The sequence below is a fragment of the Aulostomus chinensis genome, chromosome 8, assembly GCF_037954235.1.
Source record: "Aulostomus chinensis isolate RoL2024-O1b breed Wild chromosome 8, RoL_Achi_v1.0, whole genome shotgun sequence".
In the NCBI taxonomy this organism is placed as follows: Eukaryota; Metazoa; Chordata; class Actinopteri; order Syngnathiformes; family Aulostomidae; genus Aulostomus; species Aulostomus chinensis.
In genome coordinates this window covers 25,551,216-25,571,403 of record NC_141327.1, presented here as the reverse complement: position 1 = coordinate 25,571,403, position 20,188 = coordinate 25,551,216, and the positions used below count along the sequence as shown (strand labels likewise).

Sequence of the window (20,188 nt, the reverse complement as noted above, 5' to 3'; positions counted from 1 at the left end):
TCCCGGAATGATGGTAGTCCACTGTTGCTACACAGCAGCACAACAGCCGAACTGCTTATTATCCAAGCATACTTCTTTCTCTCTTTCTTTCTTTCTTTCTCTTTCTTTCTTTCTTTCTTTTTATTTATTTAATTACCTCTCTATTTTTTCCATTTTTTTACAGAATGGTGAAATAACAATAACATGTATCATTTGTCATCTCAACACCTGATATAATGTATTTATATTTCTGTAAGAACACCACTTGAACTAGGTGGCAATACCATGAAATAAGGTAAAACAAAAATAAAAGCCAAAAGAGTCCAACTGTGGAACGTCTGAGTGGGGATTACAATGGTTGTGAAATGAGATCCAAACATTTGAACTGAAATATGAAACAGGGAGAGAGAAATTAATTATGAATGGAAGTGTAGTGATATAATGGGATGTGACAAATTGATTGTGAGGATAATTATGGGGTGTGCTTCAAAGAGAAAAATCCAATGTGCCTCTAATTGTAGGCTAATACTTTTGAAATATGATCTAAAAGTTGAAAATCGGTTTTGAGAGACATGTGGACTTCGTTATGGAGAAAAATTAAGTGCAATGTGGAAAGTGCAAAAATCCAATGTGACTTACAATAAATATGTAAATAAAGTATGAGACAATCAAAGGGATTTGCATTTTATATATTAAATATATATCTCAGTATGCAAAGGTTAAATGCAGGGCATGCAAAAAAATTATTGACAAAATAATCCATCCATCCATTTTCTACCGCTTAGCCTGTTAAGGGTCGCGGGGGGGGGCTATCCCATTAGCCTTTGGGCGAGAGGCGGGGTTCACCCTGGACAGGTCACCAGTCCATGGCAGGGCCAACACATAGAGACAGACAAGTCTCTGGAGTACCAGAGAGAACCCACACAGGAACAGGGAGAACATGCAGACTCCTCACAGAAAGATCCTGTGCTGGAGCCGGGACTCGAACCAGGAACCTTCTTGCTGTGAGGCCACAGTGCTGACCACTGCACCACCGCGCCGGCCACAAAAAAATTAATTCCAATGTAAAGTCCAGTTCTTAGCAGTACAGTTATTACTATTACTGTACTGCTGGTGAAGGTTTTGATGGACTTCAAGATTTAAAAAAAATAAGTAAAGTTATGAGAATGCTGTATCTCTGAGGCACATGAATTCAAAGCTGTAACTCAGGTTGGATGTATTAAATCAGTTTATAGCCACAGTCTGACTTACGAAGTGAAACTCTGCATAGAAACTATGAGATACTGAATTATGTGACCGTAAGGCCCAATTATACATAATAAGACACTTAAAGAAAGCTAGTATTTACAGGGCTGTTGGGTTCCACTGAATTACATCATACAAGTGTTTCTATTTGTCCACTCTGTGTGCGTTTGTGTGTGCATACATACAGTACATATATACAGTATATATGTACGTATGCTCTCTTCTAAATGTATTTCTTCAGTTCGTAAAAGGTAAACAGTCTGAATGAGGAGTCAAGAGCTGTTCTGAAGGGAAAATAACAGGGTGGAAGCTGCGTCCACATCACAAGGACCCGGCTAACCAGCAGTGCGCTGAGGGTTACAGTCACTCTGGCGGATGTTTAAGTGACTGCGTTCCACCCAGAGGGCTCGAGTGGTTCCAGTGTGACCCCCCAGATCGACGACCACGGAGCGCTATTACAGAAACTTCCGGCCTGAAATCATCTCTCGTCTAAGTTTATGATGACATTTAAGATCTTTGCTACGCAGAAACATGCTTCTTCACTGTCTTTAGGAAATTTTATCTCAGGAGACAGAATGAACTCTTTATCGGTTTTACGGCCCTAAACCGTCCCCTTAGACCTGAGAACAGCAAACTCCCTCAGAAGGTATTATTTGGATACACTGACGGCATTTAAGATCCAAGTGCTAAATTATCACCTTCAAACGTAACGTGTGAATTCTTGCAGATTGTAGAGGAGGTTTATGACAGCCGCCACATTCTAAACACTGACACAAAGGAAGAAGAGGGATATCATCCAACTTGTTTGGATTTTCTGAAGATAAAGAAGAAAAATCAAACATTTGATCGTTTAAATCCCATGTTTGTTTGTTTTTTGCTGTAATGAGACCCTGATGTTGAAGTATTTGTATAAATCAAACTGTTTTTTAGCTCACATGGGTGTGTGTGTGTGTGTGTGTGGGGGGGGGGGGGGCAGCACTCATTAGGTGGTTAATGGCTTTAATGATCATTTAACAGTTTCTGGTGTCAGTAATCGCAGTGTCTCCTCATGTTTCCACTGAAGGTTGAACCGCGCAGGCGAATGAACCTGACCCGACGCTTCCTGTGTGTCAGCTCTCAGCTGCAGCTCCCTCTGGCTAAAAAGCTTCAGTGTGACACATATTTATCCAAATGCACCACAGCTTCAACAAAATGTTGCAAGTCCCAGTACGAGGCCAGCTGGGAATGACAGGTCAGGGACGGAAACACCGGTTCTTTGAATACACTCAGGCAGGAGATGCATTTCCACAAGAAGACACAAACTTTTACGCACAATGTTTGGTTTGATCACTCTTTTTAAAACCCTGGCTGATCACTGGAACACAGTTGCATGCACACACAAACGCTCGTAAAACGTACTCAAGTTACGAAATTTTAAAAGAGCAGCTCTTTGTGGGACATCTGTTTTTGTGCAACTTAACCTGATGTCATGTAACTATTATACACTACATTTAAAATATACACATCGTATAATCAGATAACGATTAAACTATTTTACCTTTAAATAAAATGATCCAACAGTTGTCTACAGACGCTTGTGTTAAAACGTAGCAGTCAGTAAAGAGTTCTCAAACCTACAGAAGCTGTGAAAGAGCGCCCTGACTTTCCTTATGCATTTCCCTCAAGTAAATCATGGCATTTTCTCTGAGTAACTCCTCATGTTCTCTCTAAATCATCTCTCACATATCAGAACAGAAGGTTCTTCAACAAATTTGTCGAACTGCCTGCAATAAGCAGTGTCTAATTGTACTCCAACGTTTCTTGCTGGTTTTTTGTTTTAAATCAAAATGGCCCTTTCTGAAATTTTGATGCCGCTGGAGCAGCAGGCTGCCGAGGTAGACCAGATAAGCCTTTACATTGAGGACACAGTCAAGCTGCCGGTGGAGAGACCTAGAGTCCGGGAGGAGAACCGCTTGAGGACAGAGAACTCTCAACTGAAGAAACTGCTGAAAAATTGAAGCTGCAACTCTTGGAGAAACTGGGTTCCAGATGTCCCCATGCCTCCAGCAGGAAATGTTCTGGAGAGTGCTTCCACCCTTTTACAAAAGGTTTTGGAAATTAAGGAAAGCTTTTTCTACTTTTTTTTCCAAGTTCACTTTGTTTGTCAGTATGGACAGCATGTAAATGTCATTAACTTGTTTTTACACAGACATTATCAGCAAGTGGTGCATCCTAGCGAGCTAAATGATGCACTGAGCCTGATAATGAAGAGAACGAGACAGAGACGCGCAAGTGTGTGACCTCCAGAGGAGACGCTCTTCCAACTGTACTCAGAAACATGTTTAGGTTTGGGTCTCAACCTCAGGACCTGGACATAAAGATCTGTGCTTCTTGGTACCAGTTCCATCTTGTGGAGACAGAGCTAAATCAGGAAAGTAATTAAAAATGTTAAAATGGGTAAACGCTGCCAGACCAAGCGCACCACAACTACCGTTCTGTCGATGTGGTCCTGATGAGTATTTACTGGTGTGCATCTGTGCTTCAGCGTTGCATTTGGAAATGTTCACCCGCACACGCATCTTGTTCCTGCACCTCACGCAGAGCAACTTCAAGCATTAAAAAAAAAAAAAGGATTTTCAAGGTAGAATTCAAGCCTGCTGGCAAGACACATGGATAAAATTACAGACACAAATTATTACCTTTCCCAACTTAATAATTTCAGATGTAGTTCTGATTACACTGCAAGTCCCCCCCGCCCCCATTTCCGGATAACAATAATCACTCATGCATCAATTCAGCGTCAGTGTCTTTTTGACCCCACCACCCCCCAGCGAGGACATTGTCAGATGCTCACAACAAACCTGCTTCTCTGCGGCTGTAATCTCACGTCGGCAGCAGCTCTGAAGAGATGGCGACACACGATTGGCTCACTATAACAGAGAAACAAACACTGACAGCCAGGTCCCATTGTGTTTGAATGTTTATTTTAAGTAATTCCCTCTGCGCAGCCCTCCCTGTGTGAAAGCCTAGTCTGAAAGGAGGAGGATACAGGCCGCGGTACCGCCACATCAGCACATTCACTAACAAGGCTACCTGTTCAGTAACACCACCTCGGCTCCCCGCCTGGACAGCCGTCTGCTCTGCCCTGTGAGAACACGCTAGCATGGCGAGGCTGGTTATGGAAGCAAGTTGTTCCAAAAAGAAACTCCAATCAATCAACAGAACAACGGGAGGCAGTATTACTGAAGATCAAGTCCCACAGAGGAAAAAAAAAGGGGGCCAGATGTTGTTGAGAGACAAAGAAAATATTCAGTATAGTCTCTTGTCCCTCGATGAGGCTGTTGATCCGCAAGGCGTGCTCTGATGATGTCACTGAGGGTGAATATCGGGGCCCGTGATTAACCTCTTGTTAACAATTTGATTTTTTTTATTTAAACATTTAACAAAAAAAAAAGAAAATCCTTCCTCCCCCTTGGCAGCGTCTGTGATGAACTTTTAAGATTCACGGTGTAGTCGTCGTCCTTCTCCAGTCAATGACACAAGTTCTTCTCTCCTCCTTCCACAGGAAAATGGATGGACTGAGAGGGAGGGGGGGGGGCAGGAGAGAGAGAGATCAGTTTCATTTGACAATCGAAGGAAATGTGAGGCTGTAGTCAAACACTGTTGGTTCCTCACACATATAAATAAAATACCTCAAAGCCATCCTACTCATCCTGTAGTTACAAAGTTACATAATTTTTAGTGCCAGAGAAGGAGATGCCCCTCTCTCCTCTGTGTGCACAGCAGAGCTCCAGACCCCCACTGGGTAGTTGACTGCAAGTTAGCTTAGCTTATGAACGCTAGCAGCAGGGTGGTAGAGACAGCTGTTCAAGAAGTAATCTAATACGCTTTAATCCACAAAAGCCTGCATTGGTTGGGCTTAACATTCACTGTATGTTTAGAAGAAGTAAAAAAGGATCAGGCGGATCACATCTGGACAAACCAAGACCTTGATCCTGACCTATCTGAACCTAAAATGTCCAAATATATTGTGGTACTACTGGGGAGGTACAGCTGAGGTCTATTATGTTTTACTTTTCAAAAAAAGGATTCTCCTCACTGGGCAGAGATGGAATCTCATGACTTGCACTTACCTCTTTCCTTATACCTACACTCTGACACACACACACACACACACACACACACACACAAAAACAAACGAAAAACCCACCTGTAAAACGCATGGTAAAAATTTGGTATGAGACTAAAAAATATTTAGGGAGAGTTACATTCACTGTCTCAAAACAGCCCAATATGGAGAAACCAGGAAGAGCAGATGCACCATTTAAACGTTGGGCCTCCAAGGGTCTCGGTACCATCGAAGACCTTTATTTGACAGAATCTAACACTATGATGTCTTTTGAGGAGCTTAGATCAAAATTCAACCCTGATAGAAAACATTTTTCAAGTACCTCCAGGTTAGAAACTTTGTTGAAGTGAACCAGAATAACACGCCCACCAGACCCTTGCGCTCCACTTTGGAGGAAATGATGGTGCAAGACTGACAGGAAGGGTATTGTACCTGAGGTCTATAATTTACCATCATCGCACTCACCTGAAGATTCACGGTAAAAATCAAATGCCTAGAAAGACAATTTAAAAACTGAAATTTTGGAAGGAGATTGGAAAGTTGCATGTGGCAATGGTCATAAAATCGGAATAAATACACATCTCAAACTAAGACAATATAAGAGGTTAAGGTGGACATATGTGACACCAGTGGATTTAAACTGACACAATAGAAACATACCAGACGTGTACAAAATGTATGGAGACTACAGGAACATGGTTTCACCGTATTTGGCAATGTAGATGCATTTGAGCCTTCTGGTGAGAGCTCCAAAGCATTCATGTCACAGCAAATCTTCCTCGACCCTGAGCCTTTTCTACTGGGCCTCCATCCAGAAAAAACATAATTTGAACATAAACGAACGAGCATTCGTAGATTGCCGTGCGCCAAAAAAATGTATTGCGCTGCTGAGGAAACCCACTCACAGACCAAGCACCACTCAACGGGTGAGACAGATGTTATTGGGCATCCCGTTAGACAGGATAACGCACATATTAAAGGCTAAAGAGCACGTATTTGAGAGGATAAGGAGGCCCTTCATTACTCTGACTCAGGACTTGGAGTTAACAGATAAACGACTGATTTCTGTTCCAGCAGACTCAGAGTAGGCAGAATTTGTTCTTTTTTTCCCCCAAGTATTGTTTTACAGCTATTAGAAGCAAATTCATTGCTGTATATGTATAGATTACCACTTGTTAAACTAGGAGCAGCTTTGATTTTTCTGGGGTGGGGGTGGGGTGTTTCTAAATTGTTTTATTGTGTGTGTCTGTATGTTCATGAAAAAAAACATACAGATATCTGGATATGGACATATATGTGTGACGCACATTCCCATTTCTTCTGTCCATACAGCATTTACTGAGTACGCGTTGTTACATGATTGCGAAGCTGTATTTTCTGATGCAAAAATTCAAATAAATCAGTTTGGCTAAAAAAAACAAAAAAAAAACAACAACTCCTCAGAAAACCCTCACAACACACGGATGACACGCAGCACAGAAGGAGCCGCCGCAGCAGGTGCAGAGACCTTACGTAGGCGTGTAGTTACCTGCGTAGGGGACTACAGATCTCCGAGGGGAATGATTTCTTCGTTGATAAAAAACTCAATGGTCTCCTCCTCCCAGTCGTCCACATTGCTGTCCAGCTCGTCAGTGTCCACACCTGGAAGACGCGACAACACAGACTTTTCATGTTACAAGGCCGTAGAGGCAGACAAGAGGAGGTTCAGGAGTAAATCAAGCCGGGGTCCCACCTCCTCTGAGCTCGAGGCGAATGCTCTTCTGTTCCTGGTAGATCTGCTGGGCCTGCTCCCTGTAGCGGCGGTAGTCTTCCATCATGGTCCGGCGCTTGTCCACCAGCTCCTGCTCACGCATGCGACAATTAGTTCCATTTACAGGTTAAATTACAGCATTTTTTTCCCAAGTGTTAAAGCGGCAATTCTGTCTATGTACACAACAAATGAGATCATGTTATTGCTGATTGTGTTTCCATAAAGCGTGACACTTTACAAAATGAAAGCACCTGTCAGCCAATTATCGTATTCAGCTCAAACATAACCATGGACAACCTCGCTCCGGCTAACACAAGAGAAGCACATCTCACCTTGGAGGCCTTGGATTGGCTCAGACGATCCTTCTGCTCAAAGATCTTTGAGTACTTCTTGAGATCTTTCTTGATCATCTGTTGAGGTTAGAGGAATATCAACGGTCATCAAGTGTTTCACAACCAGCCATCAAGAGGACCGTAAATTTCCGGTTTGTGTTGATACATCAGTAACAGCGAGCCTCAGCTTAGAGGTAGAATCAGGAGCTGCGGTGCAACTCTCATACGAGGTGTCAGAAAAGTTTATAGTTTGTCATCACTGGCTCCACACATGAATTAAGGCTGAATCCAGCACATTAAACTGTACCTTGATCTGGTCCACACTGAGCAGAGTTGGGGGTCTCGGTCTCCAGAGAAGCTGACAGAAGCGGTCCTTGTTGTTCTTCTGAAGAAGACGCCCTTGGAACGTCCACAGCCAGTACGCGTTGTCCACCTACACAGATGGAAAGGAGTTCAACAGGGACATGCTCTGGTGGCAGAAGCACCGCCGCCATCACAGAGTAGCAGGTACCTTGTGGCTCCACCAGGAGACGGAGGTGACGACATAGCGTCCAGTTGGGTCCCACTCGACATCAGAGGCCATGTAGTGCTCTGCTATATTCATCATTGTGCAGTCTGATGTGTCCACGAAGGCCAGAGCTCCATTCATACTGAGAAAATATAGAAAAATAGAGCCTTAAAGACAGAGACAGAGACAGAGACAGAGACAGAGACAGAGACACACACACACACACACACACACACACACACACACACACACACACACACACACACACACACACACACACACACACACACACACACACACACACACACACACTCTCGCGCGCGCGCGACGGTCAAATTAGGGTTACAACCAGCAGCTAAGCTCTCATACGAGGTGTCAGAAAAATCATTTGTTTTGTCATCGGCAGCTTTTTGTCTCTCACACACCCACAGATCAAACTGACCTCCTGAGTCCAGCCAGGACCATGAACTGACCCTGGGGGCTCCAGAAGATGCTGTTGGCCTGCTGCTTGTCAAACATCTCTGTAAAGGTCAAAGGGTCACATTGAGTGGAGGCTTGGGGAGGGTTTACACTCAGGGGAGTTGTGCTGTTGTGTCTTTTTTGCTCGACTCACTTATGAGCTCGATCTTGCCGTTGTTCTTGACGTGATAGAAGGAGGCGTTGATTCTGGGTGACTCTCCGTGGAGAACGGCAAACTTGCTACCGTTGGGCTCCCACGCAAACGCTATGATGCTTTCTGGGAAAACAAAAGCAACCAGCAGATCAGTCTTCGTCTTTTGTAACTTGTTACCGTTTTGCATGTATATGCACATCAGTGTTCCTTACCCTTCATCTCCACCACATCAACAGGAACCTGTTTCTCTCTCATACGGAAGATTTCAAAGTTTGTAACCACACCCTGGGAAAAACAAAACTAAATTAGTATTTAATCCTCATCTGAAGACATCCTCCCTTCTGGCTGTCTCCCGGTTCACCTGTGTTCCTTTCGGAGTCCTGTCTACTTTCACACAGAGATAATCTCCATTCCTCTGCCAGTGAAGTTTGCAGTCAACAACATTGAAGAGATTGCGGACGCGGATCTCTTGACGGGAAGGTAACTGCATCAGAGTCACTCTAGCTGGGATGTCTTTGTCCTCGGGGACCCAGAAGGCTATGATGTTGTCACCAGGAGACCATGAGAAGTCCCTGCAGACACACAAAGGCACCGCTTAGAGTCTCCTAACTGAATACTGGCACTTTGTGAACCTCAAGGTGAGGAGAAAACAAATCCTCAGAACTGTGGTGAAGAACTTACTTGATTCCACTAATCTTGAGGCTCTTCTTATCAAGCAAGCCCATCGACTGAAAGTGGCAGAATCATGGTTTTAGTGTCACCGCCTAAACTTGATGTTCAAGTAGTGCAGTTAGTCGTCAACTTACTGGAGTCTCGTAGATGCTCAGTGTGTCTGGAGTCATCCTAGCAAAGAACTTCCCATCGTGGCTCCATCTGGAGGGAGGCAGAAAGACATTAACTGTTCAAATCCAAACAAGCATGCGGGAGAAAGTGAGTGTAGCTCAGAGGTGTGTGTGCTGACTTGAATATGGGCCAGTGCGCAGAACTCTCGCAGTGGAAACCTCTCTTCTTCTGTCCAGTCAGAATGTCCCAGATGATGATGGCCTGTGGGTCCTCTTTGGTGTCCATCAGTGGACTGAAGGTCACAACATACCTGGACCACATCACAAACACATGGAGCAACTCAGGCGACGCTCGTTTCGTCTGTCCATCACTTAGCTCTTGGGATAGGTTGGACGTTTTTTTTTGCTGATGTGCTTTCACAGATGTTTGCACACACTGAAAACACGTACGTTCACCCTGTTGTTTCAAAGAAGAGACTTGTGCGAAACTGGGCCGATATAAATAGAATGCTGCAGGGATGGTGTATTTCTGTAGGCTAACCCTTTTTGAGCTCAAAACACTTTTTAGTGAACATTTAAAAGGCAAAACACCATTTTTGGGTGAAGTATCCCTTGAGGATTATTTACTGTTCCAATCACATCATCAGTTTGCCAATAAAGGCTTCTAAAGTGAATGTTTGTGGTGCTGAAGAGCGTTGTCCATTACCTCTCGCATGGTGAGAAGTCGATGAGGGACACACCCTGATGGCTGAACCTTTGAATCTGCTTGAACTTCTCACCACCCCACAACGCAATACCACGTTGGTGGAAGGTAGCCAGGTAGGTGCCTTTGGGAGACCAGCGAACATACGTCTCTGTCCAGCGCTGCATTAAACACAAAAATCTCATCGTTCACATGCCAATCACTGCTGGATGATGAGGTTTCAGAACCTCTAAGTACAATCACGTACTGCTCGCTCTTCAGCTGTGATAGGTTCCTTAGCATCATTGGAGAAAATGGCAGTCCTCTCCCCGGCTTCGAAGATCACGCTATACTGGTCACGGCAGTCTGGGTCCTCGATCCAGTGGCGCATGTTACCCTGAACAGACCGACACAAACACAACAGGTTTGTTCGATGATTGATGATGAGCAGAGAAGGAGGCGGGATCTATTTACTGCATCCACTCACAAAGTCTTTGAAAGGCTGCTTCTCTGGAGTTTCCCACTCATCACTGATGTTCATGTACCTGGAAAAAACAAGCAACAGAGGTCAGCCTGCATGCCTCACAAGGATCTCCTGCTTCTGTTGGACACGGCTACTTACTTATCAAAGTCTGTGAAGAGGTTGACCCTGAATGTATGTTGTTTGTCCAGTTTGTATCCATCTGCGTTTTTCACTGCCTCGAGGGCCTGAGTGGGGGAAGCATATTCCAGGAAGATGTACCTGCAGGAAAAAAAAGGTAACCGTTTTACATCTTAAAAATATACATTAAAGCAGTACACACATACAAGAAAACTTTTAAATCATACCCTTTGGTCATGCCTTCCGCTTCTGGATAGAACTCAGTGGTGATCTTTCCAAATTTGGAGAATATCTTATGTATGACATTCTTAAGCTTTTCCAAACGCTCCGGGCCCACCTGAGGAACGTTGTCCACCACCACCACCGAGTCTATGCCGTCAGCCTCCTGGGGTTTCTCCCGCAGGATGTCATCCAGAAGCTCTGAAAGAAGACAAAGAGGGATGTCAGTGTCACTCCAACTACCTTTCAGCGAGATGATGTTTGAAGTCTCCTGCAGCAAGCGCCACCAGTCACAGAGATGTGGCTCATTTCATGGCTGCAGTATTTATTGTTGGGGTTTTATTTCTGGAACAAAACTCTACAAGATTTTATGCTAACGTGAACCACAGAACTTATTTCAGATATTTCACCAAAACCCGTTCAAACATCCCTCTGACTCTGAGATGGGGGAATTGGATGTTCAAGACAGCAAAGTTAATCCTGGTTGACTCCATTTATAAAGGCCAGGAACTTGGTTCTTTTCATGTCCTCCGAGTTGCTGAAGGGGGGTTCTTCCTCTTTGTACTCAGGGTGGTCAAAATGAGCTTGGGTTTGACTGACAATGCACCAACAAGGTTGAAATATCTTTCATGAGGCCAAGTGCCCTCATTTTGTACCCTGTCATAATTAATCAATAGGGCTGCACGCCATTGGGAAAAACTGACGTCACCACCCCCCTCTTGAGATTTGTCACCACCCTCAAAGAATCTAATGACAGCGTGCAACTGCTGAAACAGCGTTAATGGGTGGGACTCTTGATATGCTCAACTGATCAAGAGTGGCTGTGACTGGTAGGTCGCGTTGCGCTTGTAGAACTAGCGTGCCAGTCATACTTTAAAAAAAACAAAAAACAAAACAACAACCCCGAGACGAGATGAGATCCTCAAGTTTTTCATCAAACAGCCAAAAGTTGGAGCACGGCTTGAGTTCATCTGCATCTGACACTGCATGTCCAGCACTGCAACTACTGCAAATGCTCACCTTGCAATGATGATGCTTCAAGATGTTGTGCAGCCCTATGAGGTTCCTTCACCTGAGTCATTCCCCACATTCTCAGCGTGACACTTCTTCTAAAGACTGTGTGAACCCCAAATTTGACTTCCCTTCCATTTTCAGTCGCTTCGTTAATCTAGTCTCAGACCCACAGATATTTCTGCCTTGTACGGACACATTAAGTTTTGTTGGAACTCATTTGATAGATAGATCCATACTGGTGGGGAATTCAGAGGCTTGTGGTTTGTGGCATTTCTGCATTACACGGAGATGTGTATGATATACCTTCAGATATGAGTAAATGGCAATGAAAACGATCATAGCATGTTAGAACCAGAACAGTTCAATCAGAAACGTGCGAGACTTTTGCTTCTTCAGTTGGATTGTTGAGCTTCAATGAAGAATGGTGCATATTTGGATTTTGACATTGGAAGGCTGTTCACAAGTTCATCTGCAGGGGAGGATGAGTTCCTCTGCGCTCAAGGTGTCGATCTATGATGACTACTCATGTCAGTGGAACTATCATTTTAAAGACTACTGGCAAGATTCATTTTTGGAATATCAGATGAGCTGTGTGACCGACACATGAGCTGCATGAGTTGACGTATGTCGGGGTTGGATTTTTACTGATGATTCAGGGGATTTTGAACAAATTGTATAGATGTCTGTTGAGGAGGAAAAAAAGGCAACTTGCAAAAAGTTCTCCGGAGAGGGACTTCTATGGCAAAAGGGACAACATGGAGCCAAATCACCTTGAACAAAGGTTTAATAAAGTGACGTAGAAACAACATGACAGTCACAGCTACTTCATGAACCTTGAAAGCTTTAGTGAGGGATTTAAGACTCTATCCAACTACTCTCACATGAAATAATTACCTCATAAACACACTAATCAGCTTTTTAACCTGCAAAATGACAGCGGGGCCAGGCCTATGCTAGGAACACCACTGTCATTAGAGAGGTGAGGCTTCAATAGGCGCGTTGTAGCATCGTTAGATATTAGCTAATACTGAGGAGGCGTAAAAGGAAAAGCGGGGTTTTTAATTCCAAGCAATTGCACATATAAATCTAAATCTGGTAAACGACTGATTTAATGTAAGTTCCTGAACTGAATACGACAAGTTGGCTGGCCACCACCCTTTAATCCCGTCAGTGGAAGTTAGCTGTCGAAGCTAGCAGCAGGCCAGAAAGCCGGCGTTTTTCCTGCACCCACTCACCCTCATCTTCGACGTCTTCCACGAAGTCCTCCGGGTCGCTGAAGGAGGGTTCCTCCTCTTCATACTCGGGGTCGTCCACCATATCCACCGTATCTTGCATTTAACAAGTTTACGTTATGGATTTCTCGCTACTACGGAGCAAAATGAAATAAAAACGAGGGGCTAACGGTCCTCGGCCGGTGCGGCACCATGTGCGACTCGGTGAAAATGGACGATGTGACGGAAACGTGACACCGGAACCTCCTGACGGACCAGGAAGTACTGCGGCGGAGTGGTAAAGTTGTAATACAGGAGGAGCGGCAGTACAGCAGTTTATTTAGATGTAGCATATCGCATCCACGTAGTTGTAGATCAGTGAATGCTGCAGCCGCCTATAATATGACGCCACGAAGAAGAAAAACAGGGAAGGTACCTAACCGGTACATACGCTCCTTTTCCCCGCGAGATGAACGTGTAGTCAAAGTTCCTGAACAAAATGTTTGTTTTTTGCTAGCAAGACTATTCCATGTAACTGCACACAGCCTGGCTGCTTTAATATGATAATTGACCTTTTACGTCGGTAGTAAAGTAAAACTACGCACGCGCGCGCACAAACACATTGTCTATCACCATGGATAGAGAGTGTGTGTTACTGCTGCCCCGTGTGTGTGAGGTGCTGGCGGACTCTGACTCGTCTCTGCCCGACGACACCAGCCTGGAGAAGCTGCTGGACTGGCTGACAGGGTTCACCGAGGCCGGTTAGTGCCCATGCTATCACAGTTTGTAAAAGCTATGACGAAATAAGACAAATGCAGCTGAAACCCATGAATGACTGTTATACCTGCTGGTAAAGTCACCAGAACAGCTACAGATTGTTGTTGCTGTTCAGCAAAAGATGACTTGTTTTAAAGATAAGATGTACTTAGACATACTTTTTGGGAAAAGTATGACTTGTCTCTGTTTTGCAGCATTACAAAGCATGTTTTGTTTCAATCAAATCAATCAATTTGTTTCATAAATAAGCATTTGATAGAAACACACAGTGGCACATAAGACTCATTGTGCACTGTAGGCTTGAATGCAGTCTCTCATACGTCAGAGGTACTGATCCCCTACAATATGGGATGATGTCTATTTTGTGATCCCATCAAGTTTGAAGGTGTTAATAGTGAATTGATTCAGATTAAAACGTGGAGGAAACAGTGGTGCAGTGCTCAGTTTTGTAGAGCTAATCTGCTAAATGTCCTGTGTTGTGTCTGGTTGAAGGGGGGTCTCTGCCGGAGACCTGTCCATGTCTGCTTCAGTTGATATCGGCGGTGATCTACAATCCAGGCTCAGACCCAAGTGTCCTCTCCTTCACTCTCAAGCTCACCGGATTAATGGCTTCCTCTGAGGACGGCTTCAAAACTCTCCAGGTAGAGCTCATCGTGAGGTCACTAACCAAGCGCTGACTGACATCTGCTGATGTCCCCTTGCAGGATTGCGCAACTCTGGAGTTGATCTTCAACACTCAGCAGTGGAAAAAAGCAGGACTCTGGGAGGACCCCTGCATACGGATCAGCTGGATCGGAGGCTTAAAGAGGATGCTGCAGCACCCGAAGGCGCTCAGCTTCTTCGTGCAGTCAGGTATTTGTAACCGTTGGAAATGCTCAGCCTTGGTATCATATGATGAGAGGGAGACAACTAACATGAAGGACTGATGGTTCAGTTGGTCATTATTCAAAAATAAGTTTGAGGTTTTAATTCTCTCTTTTTACTTCCCAGATTTCATCAAACCACTCCTCCAACTCCAGACGGACTCAAGTCTATTTGTCGCCTCAGCTGCCAATCAAATACTTTCCCACATCCTGCTCTTCTTTCAGCCGGTCTCTGCTTCATGCGCCAGACTCGAGGACAAAGACAAGATTTCAGAAAGGACAAATGTCTCCATCAAACCTCCCGCCCTCATCACAGAAACCTGCACCGGATACACCTCAGTTGTCATGGCGATCTTTGAGCACATAAAGAAGTCGCTGGTCCCCAGAGAAGACGCTCATCTCCATCAGACTGTGCAGATTCTGAAACTTCTGGCCCTGCTCCTTGCCCAGGCCGCGCCTCCTCTCCGGGACGAGCTGCTCCACACAGTCGCCGGCTCTCTGGAGGAGCTGGTGATGGCAGGCTACAGTCAGCTCACCCCGGCAGTCATGGACGCCGTCATGGCTGCGTACAGGTAGAGAAGCACAGACTACTCGACACACATACACATTTACTCCATCATAATAGTTCTTTGATAATCTCTGTACAGTAAATATCCTGAACTATTACTATCAAATTCAGATCATTTTCACTGATATCGTATTTTTTTTTTATTCTCTTATTTGATTGTAAAGTCGAATTTTAATCGGAAGTATTTTTTTGCTTCAAGAGGAAATATTAAAACTGTCTTCGTTGGTTTGGATGAGATCAAATTGTCCACTATTAGTCCAGCGAACCGGGAAATTCCAGGTGTTGAAGCAGGAAAGGCATCGCAAAATTAGAGCATTAGAATTTAAAGAATGATAAATACTGCTTAGGACACATGCAATATCCACTTAAGGACATATTATGAAATATAAAAGTAGAAACTGTATACACATGATGAAAATCTAAAAAAATAACTACGCACAAGTGGACTTACAAATAGAAATTATTTATATATATATATATATATATATATATATATATATATATATATAAAACACTTGTGCGTAGTTATTTTTTATTAATTATTTATATACACACACACACACACACACACAAAGTAACAGTGGGGATTTATTCAAAATATGTGAAGTTTATCCCGGGAGGTTATAACTACAACCTTGACCCTCCCACTGAACGAGTCGTGCTGGTCTTTGGCAGTTCTGATGATCGTGTCCCACATCAGAGTCTCAGCCGTCTCCTCTCGTCCATGTTGAGCATCAACAACCCTGCTGACCTCGTTCATGCCGCAGCTACGTTCCTCCACAGAGGCGCTCGGTAAGTATCCGTTAACGCCACCTCGCACGCGCCGCTTCGCACTCAGTTTCTGTCTTGAGTTTCTCCAGATTATTATTTATGCATTCACGTGTCTGTCCAGGGACCCTGTCAACACAGCCCGAGCCGTCAGAATCCTCCTGTTACCCCTCGCCATCGTCGCTGAGCCCGGCCTGCTGGGGCCAGGTAACTAACACAGATGCACACAGACAAGCCTGGTCCTAAAAGGTGTATACAGGGGTTCAGTTGGGTATAAATGATTGATAATGGACAAAAACGTATGCGTATCTGTTGGTATCCTTCAATCAAGGTTATAAGACACTTAGAATTACGTGTTAGTGGCAAAACAAGAAGGTTTTACTTTAAAGTGTACAATTACCTCATTGAAGCTGGTTCATGGTTGCCAGTTCTAGCGTTCTGACTCTGACTCCCAGCTTATTTGTCCATATTCATTCAGCCGTTTAGATGATGAGTGATGTGGAAAAAAAGAGCCAGAATTTGAAAACATGGAAGTTTTCCTTTAAGTGTGTCTCTAACTGAATATATTTTCAACCCCAGCAGCTGACGAGCATCAGACTTTAGTGGCGGCGCAGCTGAGGAGTAAAACCTCTTGCATCTCCATGATCTGTGTGTGTCTGAGAAACACATCGCAGATCACACTCATGGTGAGGCTGGAGGACCACCGAGGACATAAAGTGTGCCGTGTTTTTCCGTGGAAAGAAGACAAACAATCTCTCTCTCTCTCTCTCTCTCTCTCTCTCTCTCTTTCTCTCTCTTTCTCTTTCGCTCCCCCCAGACTCCTGACGTCCTCCCTTGTCCTCCAGGTTTAATTGTCCTCGCAGTCGTGTCACTGCTACGGATCTGCAGTGGTGACATTTCCTCCTCGTCCTCTGGCTGTCGTGAAGTTTTCAGGAATATCATCGGCAGTGGCAAAGTTCAGAAATGTGCTTTGGAGGCTTTGACGTCTCTCAGCAGCAGCCCAGGTAAAGCTGAGTGGAAGGCGGAGAATATTCTTGGAAACTACCAGTAAAAAAAAAAAAAAAAAAAATACAGAAACAGCATATTTGCCTAAAATAAAAGGATTATAAGCCACTTGTCTGTAATATAATTACTACCAGGACCTCAGCAGTGCACCACAGTGATGTCATGTTTTGTAGGCCAACCTGGGCTGTAGGATTTTAACACTGGTTTTTGGATCATACCCAGCAGCATGCTTTATGTCAAATAAGGTTATTGGGATTTAAACATTTTCCAGCATGACTTTCTCCACTTTTATAAGGGTGTAACAGGATGAAACGTGTAGCTTCACTCTAGTGTGTTTCAGGAGCGAGGGACACGGTGAGAGAGGCGCTGACGCTCCTGATGGAATATCTGCGCAGTCCTGATTCTGACCCCACGGTAAGTTGTGTGTTTGCTTCAATAATTATCTTAGCATACACGTCAAAAGAGATTTTGAGGAGGGAAAAGGTGAATATTTTCATTAAAAAAAGAAGAATTTGAAGCCCATAAAGTTTTATCTTTATTTTAAAATGCTCAACTGTTTAATTAGATCATTTTTCCTTTCCATTCTATCTTGAATATTTTTTTGTGTATTAGTTTGACCAACGGTGTTTGTGTTTCTCAGGTCCTGCATAAGTGCTACAAGGCCTTAGTGAAGTGGATGAGTGTGTGCACGGTCCCCTCGTCATCACCAGACCAGTTCAGCCCAGGTTGTGCCCACATACAGCCTCGTTATTGAAGTCGACAACTCATCTCTCATGCTTGCTGCGTTAATGATATTGCTGTGTGTTTCTCACTGTTAGATCTTGTTAAATTGGTGAGGAAGCGAGTGTGTGACCCACGTTGGGAGGTGAGAGACTCGACCGTGGAGTTTTTAGGACAACTGGCAGCTGTTTTTCCCTCCCTGAAATCAGCCGACGAAGCATTTGAGGCCCTGCTGGGAGACTGCGGTACCATCCCCCTCCTCAGGGAGGCACTGCAGGATTCAGAGAGTTATGTGAGAGCCAGCGCGACTTCTGCACTGGCACAGACACTGGCATCCAGCTGGCAGCAGGGGGCGGTGTTACCTCAGGAGCAGGTTAGCAGAGAGCTGAGGTTGCACACCTGCCAGATTCTTCCTGTTGAAAAGAAGCGTTTGAGTTTGATCCCTTCGCCCCTGTTTTTTTTATTTTAGATGCTGACATATATGTTCTATTCTAAAATACGAACGTTAATATGTTTTTATGTATAATTACATGTTGACTGTTGTTAAAGATCCTCTCGTGTGTCTCTCCAGATTGAAATAGTGAGCCGCCTCCTGGAAATTCTGTCTGAGGACACAGAGGGCTTTGCGCGGCGAGCAGTCATACAATACTTCATCGCCTGGTTTTCCTCAAGCTCCTCTTCATCCCCCTCCTCCTCCTCCTCCTCCTCTCTCCTCAGGAGCTCAGTGTGTACTGTCCTCTCGCACGGCAGCGCTGATCTGGACTGGGAGGTCAAAGTTCACACGCTGGAGCTGGCTGAGCTGCTGCTGGACGAAGTTCTGTCAGGTCACCCAGGTTACAGGAAGTGTTCAGACCCTGACCCTGCTCTTCAACACCCCTACGCTGTGGTTCCTGGCCAGGCTCACACTCTCCACACGCACGCCGAGGGACAAACACACGTGGAGGGTGTGAAGTCAGATGTGGTCGATTCATTGAAGCAGCTGGTCAAGCAGGGAGTCTTCCCAGCGTTGTTGAGCGGACTGGTTGACTGCGATAGACCTGTGGCACTGAAGGCCTGTCAACTGCTTATAACTCTCAGAGAGACGGTCCACCCCCTGTTGGTGGGGTCCCTTACTGCAGCTGCTGCCACGGCAACCTGTGAGCTGCCTGAGCGGGGCTGGGGGAGGGAGGTCAGGAAAATACTGGCCACGAAGAGGTGTAATCATACAGATGAGGCAGACTGTGTTACACAGGCAGATGAGGAGGAGTGCGACGGTGTGTGTGTGAGTGTGTACGAGGTGTTGAGTTCTCTGGGTCTGGATGAGCAGCTGAATGTTCTGACTCAGAGCAGCGACCACGTCCACAACTCCCTCCTCTCTCTGCTGCAGGACATACTGAGTGCTGGTGACACTCACGGTGGTTCAGACACACAACAGGAGCAGGAGGTCATCGTGGACTGCTACTGATACACACACACAAGCACAATGAACCCATTTACATGAAAAATCAGGACTCCTCTGGCAATTTTTCCCATTGGTATGAATTGTAAAACAGTTTCTGCCTCAACAAACTTGAGAATTATTGAGTTAGACTGTTCACATGCTAGCTAGTTATTAATAACTGACTCAGTCATGGTTTATGAGATGTGGATATTTTGGCTGATGAAGTAGAAAGGGGATCACTCTGATTTCATTCTCTGCTTTTTCTCGTGTATGAAATTGTTTCCCTGTGCTTTTGTACTATTAAAATTGATCATGGCAGACCAAAAAAGAGGTAAATCAACTTTAGTTTTTGAAAGGGATCAATCCACGATATTTAATTCAAAGGAAAAATGTGGCATTTAAATTTCCTTTGTTTTGATTTAACATACAATAATATCCAGTTACTCTGCAGTTGTCTTTGTGTCCAGCAGAGGGCAGTCACAACCCTCTATTAACCTCTGCCAGGACCAAGACCTGACGTGGGTCCCATCCTGCCACACAAGAGACTCGAATCCAGAGCTGAAGGAGTATTTCAGCCAGTGTTAGGAATTTAAAAAGACCTTACCTTGTAGTTGGGCTCGCCTCCTTACACAGGCTGACTGATCCCCGGAGTCTCCCCCGACCGTTGTTTCCCTTCACAGGCTTGTGCATGGCGCCCTTTATGTAAGAGAATTTACTGAGGTACCAAATGAAAAAAGACTCGGGGAGACAGAGTTCCAAAATGACAGCCAAGCAGGGAACTTTACCCGAAGTGAAAATAGCTCACACGAATTCATAGGACGCTCACACCTATCGCCAGTTTGAGACACTCAAACTGTGTGTGTGTGTGTGTGTGTGTGTGTGTGTGTGTGTGTGTGCATGCGTGTGAATGGAATGCGACCCAGGTCCCAAAATCTCCCAGACATCTTCTGTTTGCTTGGTTGAGTAATTTGGCCTTGACCTTGGTAGCAGCCAGAAGAATCCATTCTGCGCCCCTGCACCAGT

At 44.7% G+C, this 20,188-nt stretch overlaps 2 protein-coding genes and 1 non-coding gene across 4 annotated transcripts; 1 reads left to right on the top strand and 2 right to left on the bottom strand.

The window, feature by feature from the left end:
- Positions 1–4,170: 4,170 nt before the first annotated feature.
- On the bottom strand, positions 4,171–13,303 carry eif3ba (eukaryotic translation initiation factor 3, subunit Ba). Its single transcript, XM_086211956.1, has 19 exons — positions 13,069–13,303; positions 10,828–11,020; positions 10,622–10,741; positions 10,487–10,544; positions 10,268–10,396; positions 10,024–10,181; positions 9,497–9,628; positions 9,342–9,408; positions 9,217–9,263; positions 8,897–9,107; positions 8,748–8,820; positions 8,536–8,658; positions 8,365–8,443; positions 7,926–8,064; positions 7,722–7,847; positions 7,415–7,492; positions 7,065–7,173; positions 6,861–6,973; positions 4,171–4,781 (listed from the first exon to the last, which is right to left on the bottom strand). Exons 1-18 carry the CDS (start codon positions 13,166–13,168, stop codon positions 6,873–6,875), a joined length of 2,043 nt encoding a protein of 680 aa, XP_086068082.1. The 5' UTR covers positions 13,169–13,303; the 3' UTR covers positions 4,171–4,781; positions 6,861–6,872.
- Positions 7,593–7,679, bottom strand: LOC147257789 (small nucleolar RNA SNORD60). The gene has a single exon (XR_015117690.1). It is a non-coding gene; the product is annotated as a small nucleolar RNA SNORD60 (small nucleolar RNA).
- Positions 13,304–13,372: 69 nt separating the features above from the next.
- Positions 13,373–19,491, top strand: brat1 (BRCA1-associated ATM activator 1). Of its 2 annotated transcripts, none has more exons than XM_086211955.1 (12): positions 13,373–13,805; positions 14,314–14,462; positions 14,526–14,673; positions 14,812–15,256; positions 15,928–16,044; positions 16,145–16,227; positions 16,603–16,706; positions 16,838–17,024; positions 17,366–17,439; positions 17,666–17,750; positions 17,844–18,118; positions 18,317–19,491. In XM_086211955.1, exons 1-12 carry the CDS (start codon positions 13,679–13,681, stop codon positions 19,187–19,189), a joined length of 2,667 nt encoding a protein of 888 aa, XP_086068081.1. In that variant the 5' UTR covers positions 13,373–13,678; the 3' UTR covers positions 19,190–19,491. The 2 variants fall into 2 exon arrangements, with proteins under 2 accessions (XP_086068081.1, XP_086068080.1); XM_086211954.1 differs by having other exon boundaries at positions 13,374–13,805; positions 16,600–16,706.
- The last annotated feature ends 697 nt before the right edge of the window (positions 19,492–20,188 follow it).